The 12,416-nt window shown below is 54.1% G+C and overlaps 1 protein-coding gene and 1 pseudogene across 1 annotated transcript in view; both read left to right on the forward strand.

Annotated features, from left to right (window-relative positions):
- The window catches only part of Mmp17 (matrix metallopeptidase 17), an 18,547-nt gene extending 11,867 nt beyond the window's left edge, over window positions 1-6,680 (forward strand). Inside the window, exon 13 of the mRNA XM_033762687.1 lies at window positions 6,090-6,680. Coding sequence (XP_033618578.1) covers window positions 6,090-6,110 — 21 coding nt within the window. The 3' untranslated portion in view covers window positions 6,111-6,680. The remainder of the gene's footprint in view (window positions 1-6,089) is intronic.
- LOC104848499 lies at window positions 6,119-12,274 on the forward strand (annotated as a pseudogene).
- Window positions 12,275-12,416: the final 142 nt, after the last annotated feature.

A 12,416-nucleotide genomic window follows, 5' to 3' on the forward strand; every position in this document is an offset into this window, starting at 1 on the left:
GGCGCACGCTGCCACTACTCCTGCCGCCCCTGCTGCCTGGAGCACTGGGTGCCCTGGCCCGGGCCCTGTGAGATGTGCAGGACAGCGGCTGGTCTGCGCCGCCCCTGCCTTGAGCCCCCCAGACTCAGACTCAGCCTGGCCTCCCTGTCCCTCCTGGCTGCTGGTCCTCCCATCCAGGGTCACAGGGAGGTGGACAAGAGGAGCAGGGGGTGCTTGGCTCACCACGCAGCAGGCCCACACCCTGCCTGGTGGCCACGGACCGAGCTCTTCCCGGGAAACCCAGCTGGGTCCTCCTCCCTCTGCAGTGCTGGGGCCCCTATGAGGGGCAAGCACCTCGGGCCTGGACTCATAGATGCCCCCCCTGGCCGTAGAGAGGCTCCCAGGCCCTGCAGGAGTTGGGTAGGAGAGGAAAGAGAGCTGCATGACAGGGTGCTGCATCTGAGACAGGTGGGACACCTGGAGGTGTGGGGTGCCGCTCCCAGCCTTGCCTGGCCTGGGGAGCAGGGGCTCTGGAAGCCAGCCTGTCCCTGGTGGCAGAGAGCTGAGGAGAGATGGAGCCACAGTACAGTGACCTTGGGTACAGGTAGCTAGGATAGGAAGGACTGTGCAAAGGTCCTGTGGTGGGTGGACTGGGCCAGCAGGGTCCCTCCACGCATGACACAAGCGTCTGCTCACACCTTCCTGGGGAGGAGAATGCCTATACGAGCCAGATCCCCATCTCACTCATGGCTTGGGGGCTACAGCCCCTTCCACCAGCCGGTCCCCACTTGTTCCCTGTGGCAGCAGATCAGGACAGCACCCTGCCCTAACCAAGCACGTCCCCTGCCCCACATCCAGGCCTAGGACAGGCACCCTCCATGGGGACACAGGCCTGCATCCTTGGTGATAGGACTAGAAGCGGATCTCGTGCAGGCAGCTCTCCATGGTCTTAAAGCCCAAACCCTAATAAAGTTTTCTAGGGCAGAGAGGAGCCCACAGCTCCTCTCTGCAGCACTCCCAGCACATGGGTGTGGAGGGAGCAGTGGGCGTGGGGTTGGTACTTGGCTGTCCCTGTCTCTGACATTCATAAAGTTTGTGGCTGTGCCAAGCATCTGGCCTTGGTGGCCACAGGAAAGAGGACAGCAGCAGTTGGGGCCCTGTCTCAGCCACATCGTCCCCAGATGGTCTGCCATGTCCCTCCCCTGTGACCATGGCACCTGTGAGGTCCTGGTCTGGTGGCTGTAGCCTCTGACCACCCTGGATCCTCCTTGCTCTTGGGTTCTGCCATCGGAAACTGTCACTGGGCCTTGCTGGGCCTCTCTGCCTGCGAGAGGCCAGGCTCCCACCATGGGCCGGCCAGACACTAGTGGTAACACAGCCCAGGACAAGTATGCATCCTGTGTGCAGGGTGGGGGACTCATCCACTGTGACCCCTGGGTCCCAGGGGAAGCCAAGGCACCATGGGAGTCTCTCTAGGCTGCAACACAGGGCAGACACCCCTCAGTGTTGGCCCACACCAGCCAGGCCACAGGCTCAGAGAGACCCGCCTACTGCCTCAGAAGTACCAGCTGGTGCACAGGTCTCTGGGACTTGGGATGACCACAGACACACCACTGTCTGGGCAACTGGGTTTAGGGGCCCTAGGGCCTCAGGGCCAGGGCAGCAGAGGTGTGGGGGCTGGGATGTCAAGAGGGACTGAGCTTCACATTGCGGAGAGGGGAGGGGCCCTCAGTGCTTGGTGACCCAGCTAGGTCTTTGGTTCCCCTCTGAGGGCAGAGGGGACCTGGGGTGTCAGTGTCCTCGGCCCCAGGGGCAGGCCGCACACCTGTAATCCCAGCCTGGGGAGGCTGAGGCAGGAGGATCACAGTGCATTCCAGGCAGCCAGGGCTATGTAGTCAGTTCAAGTCCAGGCTGGACTATGCAGCAAGACCCTGTTATAAGACAAACAGAAACAGGTTGAGACATCCAGCCCACACACAGCCACCCCCACAGACAGGATGGACAGGGCTGGGTCCTCCTCTGCCTGCCTGTGGCACTGTTCACTGCTGCCATTGTCCCTGAAGACAGGGCAACGCCCCTCAGGCAGCTGGGGCCACCCAGATAAGGCTGACGGGCCAGGTGGCTGCAGCCCGGCCGGACTCTGCCGAGCCATGGTCCTGGCCTCGGGCAGTGGTGTCCAGCCGGGATCAGCTCCTCAGTTCTGCTGCAGTGTGTGGCGGGGTATCTCTGGATGTTGGCTCTGCCCATTGGAGGGCACCAAGCAGGACAAGCTCCCCGCTACAGAGGTGCCAGGGTCCTAGCCAACTCATGCCTTGGTACAGGAGTCTGAGAGGCAAGGCCTGGTACTCTAGGAGGCTGAGGCAGGAGGACCACAAGTTTGTACCCTGCCTGGGCAATTTAGGGAGATCCTGTCTCAGAATAAAAAGTGTAAAAGGCTGATCCTGCTCATTGTGAAGGCCCAGAGTTCAATTCCTGGGACCAGAAAACAGCTCTGAGAGGACAGAACACCCTGCCCACCCTTTTGGTGCACTCAGGCCTTCCATGGTTTTTCCTGGAAGAATACAAGTCATACTTGTGATTAGGGACCTTAGAGGGCCTGTGACCTTGTGGGACTTGGCTCTGGTTCCAGGGTGCTTAGCACCTTAGCAGGAAACTACCCACCTCCGACTTCCTCCCTCCCTTTTCCTGTCATGCACCTTTCTGCAGTCTGTCCCACTAGCATCACAACTCCAGAGAACAACGCCATCTGTCCTGTATCTGCAGCCCACGGTGTTCTTGGTTTCTCCACCCTGCAGTCCGGGCACTCTTCAGGACTTACATTCCACTGTGCTGATGGGCCCCACACTGTGTTCTTTGTCTGTCTGTGCCTTGGTGAGCCTGGGCTGTGCCCCACTTTTGACTCTTGGAACGAATCCTTTTTTTTTTTTTTTTTTTTTCTTTTGAAACAGGGTCTTGCCATGTCATTCAGGCTGGCCTTGAACTCACTGTGTTGTCCAGGCTGCCCTCAAACTGCCTTGGTCTCCTGAGTGCTGGGATTACAGTCATGTGCCATCTTGCTTGGCTCTTTTGGGGTTTTGTCTGTTTTGTGCCAGGGATGGAACTTGGGCCCTAGTGATTGCAAGGCAGGTGGCAGAACCACTGAGCCAAATCCTCAGCTTTTTTTTTTTTGAGAAGTGACTGTATTCCAGGCAGGCTTTGAACACGCAGTGATCCTCCTGCCTCAGCCTCCCAAGTGCTGGGATTACAGGCGTGCCAGCATGAATTGCATAGTGAGGCCCTGTCTCAAAAGGAACTAGAGTTGAGCAGAGTGCAGACTCTGATCCCTGTCCCCATACACAACTCCCCTGGTGCCCACCACCTCATGAGGGATATGATGGGACAGGCTGTGTCACTGGCACCAGCCACGCCGATGTCTGCAGTCCAAGGGTTTGGCGCAGAGCGTTCACTGTCACCAGTGCCCAGGAGCCTCTCCCAGCCAGTGCAGCTCTGCACAGCTTCCTGTAGCCCCATGATCTGGAGCCTGGGCAGACTGAGGCCCATTAGTCAGGACCCAGACAAGGACAGCCCATGTGCCAGCACCTTGGCTGCCCCACAGGGTGCAGAGGGTGGACTGATGCAGGACAGCAGCTCCCCAGGGCCACTGGGCCCCTGCACCTCACATGGGTCACAGTGCCCCAGTCCCTCAGGTGTGGCTGCGAATCTGGTGCCCTCTGGGAGCCGGGCAATGAGCCTGTCCTGTGCAGTATGGTGCCCAGCACTTGGGGCCATCCTGAGCACATAGGACAGAGGTTTGTTGGCCGAGTGGGGCTGGTGGACGGCGCTGCGATAGAGTTCAGCAATGGCAGCCAGTGAGGGGACAAAGCCCAGAGGCTGTCACAACCCTCAGAGACCGGCGTGGGCTCCAGCAGGGGTCCCCACGGACACAGCTCTCCAGCCAAATCCACTGCTCTCCGGAAACAACGGATGCGACAGCGCCACCTCTAGGCAGCGCATGTGCACAGCAGGTCGGGGTCAGTCAGGGCATCCCCAACCTCACCAGCGTCCACTGCTGTGATCAGGACAGCGGTCACCAGCAGGGCTATGGCAAAGATGGACCAGGCCCTACCCTGAACACCAGTCAGCTCTGGCTGCAGTCACCTCTGGGAAGGAGGAGGCGGCGCACGCCTGCAATCCCAGCACTCAGCAGGCTGAGGCAGGAGCATCATCACAAGTTCAAGGCCAGCCTGGGCTACACAGCAAGACTCCATCTAAATAAATCAAACAAAACAAGGGCCCAGGGTGCAACTCAGTGGGAAAGCCCTGGCTCGACCCTAACACCACAGGAAGCCACCCCTGGCTGCTCTCACTTGCAGACCCACCAGACGGCCCCTCAGCTAGCCTGTGCTGCCCAGCATTGTGCAGAGAGCTCCGTTCTGGCTGTGCAGGGCAGACAAGGGTGGGCCAGCGCTGGGATTTGGCGGGGTCTGCCTGGCAGAGCACCTAGCGGGAGCAGGTGCCACAGTGGGGGCTGTCCGCCTACGGTCCGGGACACCCAGGCAGGAGTGAGTCATGTGTGGGTGCTGGGTGGTGCCCAGCATCGCTCCCATTTAGCAATTCACTTATTCACTTGGCTTTTTTTTTTTCTTTTCTTTTCTTTTGGTACTGGGGATAGAATTTGGGATTTTGTACTTTCAAGGCAGGTGGTGGAACCACTGAGCTAAATCCCAGCCCCTCACTTGGAATTTTTGAGACGAGGTCTCACGGTGTAACCAAGGCTGGCCTGGTACAATCCTCCTGCCTCAGCCTCCTGACTGCTGGTACTGCAAGTGGGAGCCACCACACCTGGTGCTTTTATTATTTTATTTTATTTGTAACATTATGAAAATCCATGAATTCCCTAACCTGCTCCTATGTAGATAGGAGCAGGGCCCCATCCCTCAGTCCCCCAGGGCAAAAGCACTTGTGTTTCTAGCAGCCCTTTCCCCTCCTGATAATGAACATACCAAGCATCTTCATCAGGGTGAGTCACCGTCATGTTGCTGTCCCTGCTGTGTGGAGGGTGCCACACCCTTATCAGCACAGGGATTTACCTCTGCATCCCTGCTGCTTCATGCAGGAAGCAGCTGCCTGTTCATTGTTCACAGATGTGTAATGTTCCACAGCACAAAACTGCTGTTATGTGTGACTCTTTGAGATTTCTACTTTTTCAGGTTTTACTTTTTTGTCTTTTGAAACAGTCTCATTATGTAGTCCTGACTAGCCTTGAACTCACAGCAGTCCTCCTGACTCAGCCTCCCAAATACTGGGATTACAGGTGTGTGCCACCACACCTGGCCTTATCAGAGGGCTATCATTCCTCTGACTGCCTAGTAGGTGGGCAGTGAGGGCTAAAGAAAAAAGACAGCAGAGACCTGCGCAGTTTCAAAGAGCTCAGTGCCTCAGAGCAGGCAGACAGAGGCCCTCCGAGTGGCACTATTTACTGGGTGCCTGCAGTAACTGGAGGGAGCCAGGGGCGGAGGTGGCCCTGTGGCCATCTTATCACACCTCTGTGGAGAGCACTCTAGACCGGAGGTGGGCAGCTGAGCTGATTCAGAAGCTGCCCCCCCAGACATCCTCTTTCATTAGCAGTCAGTTCCCGAAGAACTCTTCAGCTGATGTCACCTTGACCTTGAATGCCAAAGCCTCATGAGCCGTTGAGGCCTCAACTGTGACCTGGAGGCAAAGCAAGTTTCCACCTGCCCTGCCTTAGCTCGAGGGCAAGGTGACACTGGGCCTTAGACAGCTACAGTCACACTTTAATTAGGAAATGACTTCCCCAAATTTATGTAGAATGGCTATTGAAAGCCTGTTCTTATTCTTATTTTTGAGACAGGGTCTCACTATGTAGCCCAGGCTGGTCTCAAACTCACTTCCAACTTCCTGCCTCAGCCTCCTGAGGGCTGGGATTGCAGGCATGCCCACCCAAGAAATGGGTGTTTTTGATGCCACTCCCAAACACTTCATTATAACAAGTCTGTGTTAAAAATCATCCCGGGGTATATGTGAAGCAGCCCTTGGACAAGGGCATTTCTCACTGCTTGCAGTTGTCAAAGCTGTGGATTCTTCATTGTTTTCGCTCTGGAATCTTCTAGAGTTCAGAAACCATGTCCTGAAGATATGACTCCAGGACCACTATATCTTCTCTGGAAGGGACGTGACTTGCAGCGTGGCAGTTATGACTTCTGATGCCAATGTTCTGACTAACAAACTGAGGCTCACGCACAAAGGTATTTATGGCACTATCAGGAGCCAGAGCCACCACATGAGCAGCTGGTTACCGCACCGTGTGGTCAAACAGGCCATCCCTCAGCTCGGAGGACAGTGCCCCTTCTGTGCTGCATTGCTGTAGGTTGGCTGGGACAGCACTATGGCTTCCGGCTCTCAGAGTGACCCCAGTGGAAATGATGAGGGCTGGGAAGCCACATGCATTGGAAATAACAATGCTGCAGCTGTGTCAATGCTGAAACGACCATGAAGAAGGAGAAATGACTGAGTTGCCACTCACCTCAGCTGTCACAGTGCTGAACGAGACCATGGGTGTCAGCAAGCTGTCTGCTGAGAAAGGGGAAATCGCCACATTAACCAGAGAATGGGAAGATGGTGACCAGGGTTCTCAAGCAACAGGAAGTGGAACAGTTGATCAAAAAACATGAGGAAGGGGAAGGGGACAGGGATTTGGCTCAGAGGTTCCACTGCCTGTCTCAGAGGTGCAAGGACCTGAGTTTGATCCCTGGTACCCCCGCAAAAAAAAAAAAAAAAAAAAAAAAAAAAAAAAAAAACAAACAAAAACACAAGAAAACAATACTTAGAATCAATGGATAGTCAAAAAAAAAAAAAAAAAAAAAAAAAAAAAAAAAAAAAAAAAAAGCCAAAGCTCAGTGTGAGAAGAAAGAAAAAGAACAGGAGATGGAACCAAGGGTTTCCTAACTTGAGTGGGGCACTCCCAGGGTAGCCATCGCTCTATTCTGAGTCCAAGAAGGCTTTTTTTTTAACCTTGCACAGTGGAGAAATAAGACACGACCTAGTGAACTGGGTCCTGGTCTCTTCTGTCCAACTGACCAATTGAATAATTTACTGTAAGATGATGATGATCACTCTTCACGGACATCTTAATCTCACACAAACCCCTTTTTTGAATAAAATTTGGAAAGAATGGAAAAAAAACCCTGGGCTGGAAGTGTGGTTCAATGGCAAGCATTTGCGTAGCATGAAGCCTTGGGTTCCATCCCCAGCACCACAAAAACAAAGGAAAACAGCAGGGTGTGGTGCCACAGACCTATAATCCTACCACATGGGAGGCTGAGGCAGGAGGATCACTGAGAGTCCAAGGCCACCCTAGGCTACATAGGGAGACCCTATCTACAAAGAATGTAAACACTGCACAACACAAGTTTTAATGAAAAAAAAAACAGCCTGAACCTCCCCTGCTGGACCCTGGCAGCTCCCTGCACTTGAAGGGTGGGAGCAGCCTGAACACTGCTAAGGCACCCACCACAGGTGAGTAGACCTCGCAGCTGGGTCTGTGGAAGGAAATTCACTCTAAAGGGAGCAACGTGCCACCTGCCAGGTGTTTCACTTCACTACAGCCATCCTGATGACAGAGACACAACAGTGTCATTTATTTACTTTTATTGTTTTGGTTTTTTGAGACAGGGTCTCATTCTATAGTCTAGGCTGGAGTGAACTCAAATGACCCTCCTACCTCAGCCTCCCAAGCACGGGGATTGCAGGCATGTGCCACCACACCTGGCATGATTTAAAGGTTTTTTTGGATATGCAGGCCTGGAACTTGCAATCCTCCTGCCTCAGCCTCTTGAGTGGAAGGATTCCAAGTGTCTCCACCCTGGCTTTTATGTCTGGCTCTAGAACAGGCAGGGCTTCATTCAGATGCACGCGGAGAGGAGCCAGGATAGAAAAACAGAAAGGCAGGCGGGGGTGCTGGTCTGGGGCACTGTGCCCCACTGCTGAGTGTCCTGGCATTGAGCCCACTGGGAGGCAGGGGTGAACAGCAGAGGGGTCGCTGCAGCCTCCTCACTGGGTAAGGCAGGGCTGGGACAATGGGAGAGCATTAGGATTAAAGGTCAGGAGAGGCAACACTCCTGATGCTGAGGCAGGAAGATCACTGGGAGTCCAAGGCCAGCCTAAGATGGGAATACTTAATAAATTCAGGCCTCTTGAACTACATAGCCAGACCCTATCTCAAAAGAAAAATGAAAGACCCAGGGCCAGAGTGGGGTGCTTATTTCCAGCTGGGTAACCCAGAATCACGGCCTCTGCTGTCACCTACAGGCTCCTGGGAGTTCCCTGGCCCACCCACTGTAGAAATCAACTGGGTTTCGGGCCTCCCTGCAGAAACAGTGCTTGGGCTGAGTCAGTAAAAGATACACTCAAATGGTGTGGGCCCTGGAGGGAGAGGTGCCTGTGACCCCAAGCTGGGTACATTTATGGGGCTTGGAGATGAGCTTCAAGCATGTGTGGTGGTGCACACCTGTAATCCCAGAACTTGGGAGGCTGAGGCAGGAGGATTGCCAAGAATTTAAGCCTGGGCTACATTATGAGTTCAAGGCCACCCAAACTACATAGTGAGGCCCTACCTCAAAAAAGCTAACTAAATAAAGCTGGGCATGGTGGTGCATGCCTATAATCCCAGCACTCGGGAGGCTAAGGCAGGAGGATCAGTTCCGAGACCAGCCTGGGCTACATAGTCAGTTCCAGGTCAGTCTCAACTACATAGTGAGACCCTGTCTCAAAAATTAAAAAAAAAAAAAAAAAAAAAGTTAACTAAATAAATTCTGATTTCCTTGTCTCCCTTTGACCTATTTCTTTACCCCGCTCCCTGGATCCCACGTACCACTGCCCTATGGGAGGAGGCAAGGATTCACTGGCAGCCATGCTGCCCTGGGCTCACAAATGGCCAAGAGGCCCATGTTATATTTCAACACAGTAGAAAATGCAGCCTTATACCCATCCTAATTCTTTGGCTTTTTCAGTACTGGGGAATGAAGCCAGGCCTTTGTACTGAGCTATATCCTCACCTCTTTTTAAATTTTGAAACTGTCAAAGAACTAGTTTGCAGACTGGGCTTGAATTTATGATCCTCCTGCCTCAACCTCCCAGAGTGCTGGGGTAATGGGTGTGCACCACTACCACACCAGCCAAACTGAGATATATTTTACTTTGTTTTGTTTCTGTGGTGCTGGGGGCTGGGGCCTTGAACACCCCAGCCCCAGGCTGCCCTCACACTGTCCAGCGTCTCTCCATTCTTTTCCAGCCTTGAGATCAGGTTCCTTCCCTCAGCTTCAGGGCCCTCTCAGACCCAGCCAGTGAAACCTGGCCCTGCCGCTGTGGCACATTTCCTGAAAGGAGGATGTCTTTTTGTGTCTGCCTTTTCCCTTCTTGTTGTCATTCTCACTGAGTTCTATCCTCAGCCTTCTTTACTTTTGTTCTGAGACAGTGTCTGCTAAGTCCTGAAGTTGCTGGAGCCTCCCAGGATGCTCCACCATACCTGGCTCCTGTCCCCACCTGAAGGCAGGGCTGCCCACAGCCCCTGGGAAGAGGTGGCAGCAGGCAGGAATGGAGGTGGCCTGCTGCCCCAGCCCTGCGCTGCTGACCTGCCACGAGTGAGCAGGGTCCGGCTGTCTGCCGCCTGTTGTCTGTGCGCACGCAGAAATCCTGGCTGCAGCCTAGAGCAAAGGACCTGGAGCGCTGGACAGGACAGATGCTCCTGGGCTGCACTTGTGGACAGCCAGGACCTGTGGGAAGAGGACTCAGCAAGGTTAGCCGCAGAAATGCAAATCCAACCCAAAGACCATCACCTCATTCCTATGCCTGCTATTTATAAAACAAACAGGTCAGCTGGGTGTGGTGGATGCCTGGAATCCCAGCATTCCTTGGGGAGGCTGAGGCAGGAGAATCACAAATTTCAGCCTAGCCTGGGACACTTAATGATGTAGGGAGACTTTGTCTCAAAATAAAAAAATAAAAGCCGGTACAAGTCAATAATTCCAACATTGGGGAAGCTGAGGCAAGGGGATTGCCGTGAATTGGAGGCCAGCCCGGGCTACATAGTGAGATCCTGTCTGAAAATAAATAAGAATAAAAAATTTTTATATACATATACACACACACACACATAAATATATAACCAAAGGGGCTAGGATGTAGCTCAGTGCAAACGTCCTGTTTTCAGTCTTCAGTGTCTACCACCAAAAAACACAGACCGCTTGAGGTATTCAGCAGCACAGTGCTTGCCCTGCATGCTCTGAGGACTGGGTTTGAGCTCCACCACAAAAACAAAGAGGCTGGAGATGTAGCTCTGCTGCATAGCACCTGCCTGGCAAGCTCGAGGTCCAGAGTTCAATCCCCAGTACCAAAACAAATAAATAAATAAATAAACAAATGAAAAGAAAGAGCCAGGTGTGGTGGTACAGGTCTGCAGTCCCAGCACTCAGGAGGCTGATGCAGGAGGATCTCTGAGTTAGGCCTAGCCTGGACTACCTACTCAATTTGTGTTTAAAAAAAAATCAAAAGAAAAAAGCAGGGAGGAAGAGAAAGAGGCCAAACACACATTCTGTCTACATCTGCCTTCTTGTGCTAGGAGTGGTCAGATCCACGGGACAGAAAGCAGATGCAGGTGTCAGGGATGGGAGTAGGTTGGGTTCAGTTGAGGGCAGAGCTGTAGCACTGGGAGGTGCACATGTTCTGGACAGGGACAGTGGTGAGGGTTGCACAGCCCAGCAGTCTGTGCACTCAAGATGTTGGACCTCTCTTTTTCCAGTTTGAGTCAGGGTCTAAGTGGATCAGGCTGGGCTTGAATTTCAAATCCTCCTGCCTCAGCCTTTGCCCAGAGGGGTTGATTACAAATGTGTGCTACAACATGTGGCTAAATTAATTTATTCTTTTTTTTTTTTTTTTTTTTACAGGATTGGTGAACCCAGGGCCTTGAGCAAATGCTGTATCTGAGCCCTTTTAAAACATTTGTTTACTTTTTGTTTGAAGGTCTGGCTGTGTAGTTCAGGCTGGCCTCACATTCATTATGTAGACTAAGCTGGATGCTCCTGCCTCAGCCTCCCCAGGTCTGGTACTGCAAGTGTCCATCCCATGTCACATCCCATCCCGTGTGTCCCTGTTTCCCCCACCCTCAATGTTACCTTTCTCATCCACCAATTCCCTGCTTGGAAGTTCCCGAGGGCAGAGGGTATGGCTACTCCCTGCAGCGCCACACTGAGTTCCTTGCTCCTCCCACAGCTCCCAGTGCTGAGAATGGCAGCAGGTAGCCAACCCCGTGACCCTGGATGCCTTTTCACCTGGAGAACACAGCCCTCTGCCCTTCCAGCCTTTGGCCCCATCCAGGCAGTGAGCTGGCATCTCAGGGCCTGAGGTGAGGACACAGAGAGATGCAGGGTGGCTGCTTGGCTGGACCTTCCAGGGCACTGGGCTGTGTGCCCAGGAGCAGGCAAAGCCCTTCAGGAGGGCCTGGCCCTGTGCTGGGTCAGGGGAATGGGAATGACTGCCCTTCAGCTGAGGGCCAAGGACAGTGAGGATTATGTAGAATTATGCCTTTGCAAATGCAGATAAAAGGAGTTCAAATGTATGGGGGCATGGTGAAGCAATCCCATAATCCCAACTCTTGGGAGGCTGAGGATCACCATGAGTTCAAGGCCAGCATGGATTATGTATTGAGACCCTGTCTCAAAACACAAAATGAAAATAGCTAAACTTATACAGGCCTGCACAGTGGAAAGCACTGCCTCTGCTCCCAAACCCAGCTTGTAGACAGCTTCTGGTGCTAGGGGCCCACAGGCTTCTCTCACCTGAAGCTGTGGACCTCGGGCACACTCACCTAACTTGCGTATCTGTGAAGCGGGGATAGAATAGCCAGGCCGCATGGAACCACAGAGAACAAATCGGGGAGTGCCTGGAAGGTCGAGCGCTGCCCTACTGTCTGCGGACCGCGCCAGGCTCGCCCGTCGTGCAAGTCAGAGGGCTCACGGCCTACCAGGACCACTGACGGCCGCCTTCCCTGACCTCTGGTCTCCTGCAGACCGAGGGGCTCTTTCCTGTTTGGCACCGTCTGGGGCTCAGGATTTGGGATTCATGTAAAGTATCCTTCCTTCCATTTTTGGCTCTGGGGTCAAACCCGTGCCCACGCCTGCTATGCACGTGCGGGCCCCTGCAGCGTGTGCGCCTCATCTCCCAGGGTCAGGCCTCGGGCGCGGCCATACGCAAAGGTCAAGGAGGCTCCTGTGGGCTGGAGACAGGAGACTGGATAGCCTGAGGCCGCAAGGACACGGCGCACAGGGGAGCTGGCAGGGGCAGACCCGAGGAGGTCCAGGGCGGCCAGGGTCGCCCAGCTTCGCAGCCCCGCCCAGCCCCGAAGCTCCGCCCCAGAGTCCCCACAGCCACGCCCACGAGAAGAG

Source organism: Fukomys damarensis, unplaced genomic scaffold (assembly GCF_012274545.1).
Source record: "Fukomys damarensis isolate Sample0158 unplaced genomic scaffold, DMR_v1.0_HiC HiC_scaffold_12, whole genome shotgun sequence".
NCBI classification, from domain to species: Eukaryota; Metazoa; Chordata; class Mammalia; order Rodentia; family Bathyergidae; genus Fukomys; species Fukomys damarensis.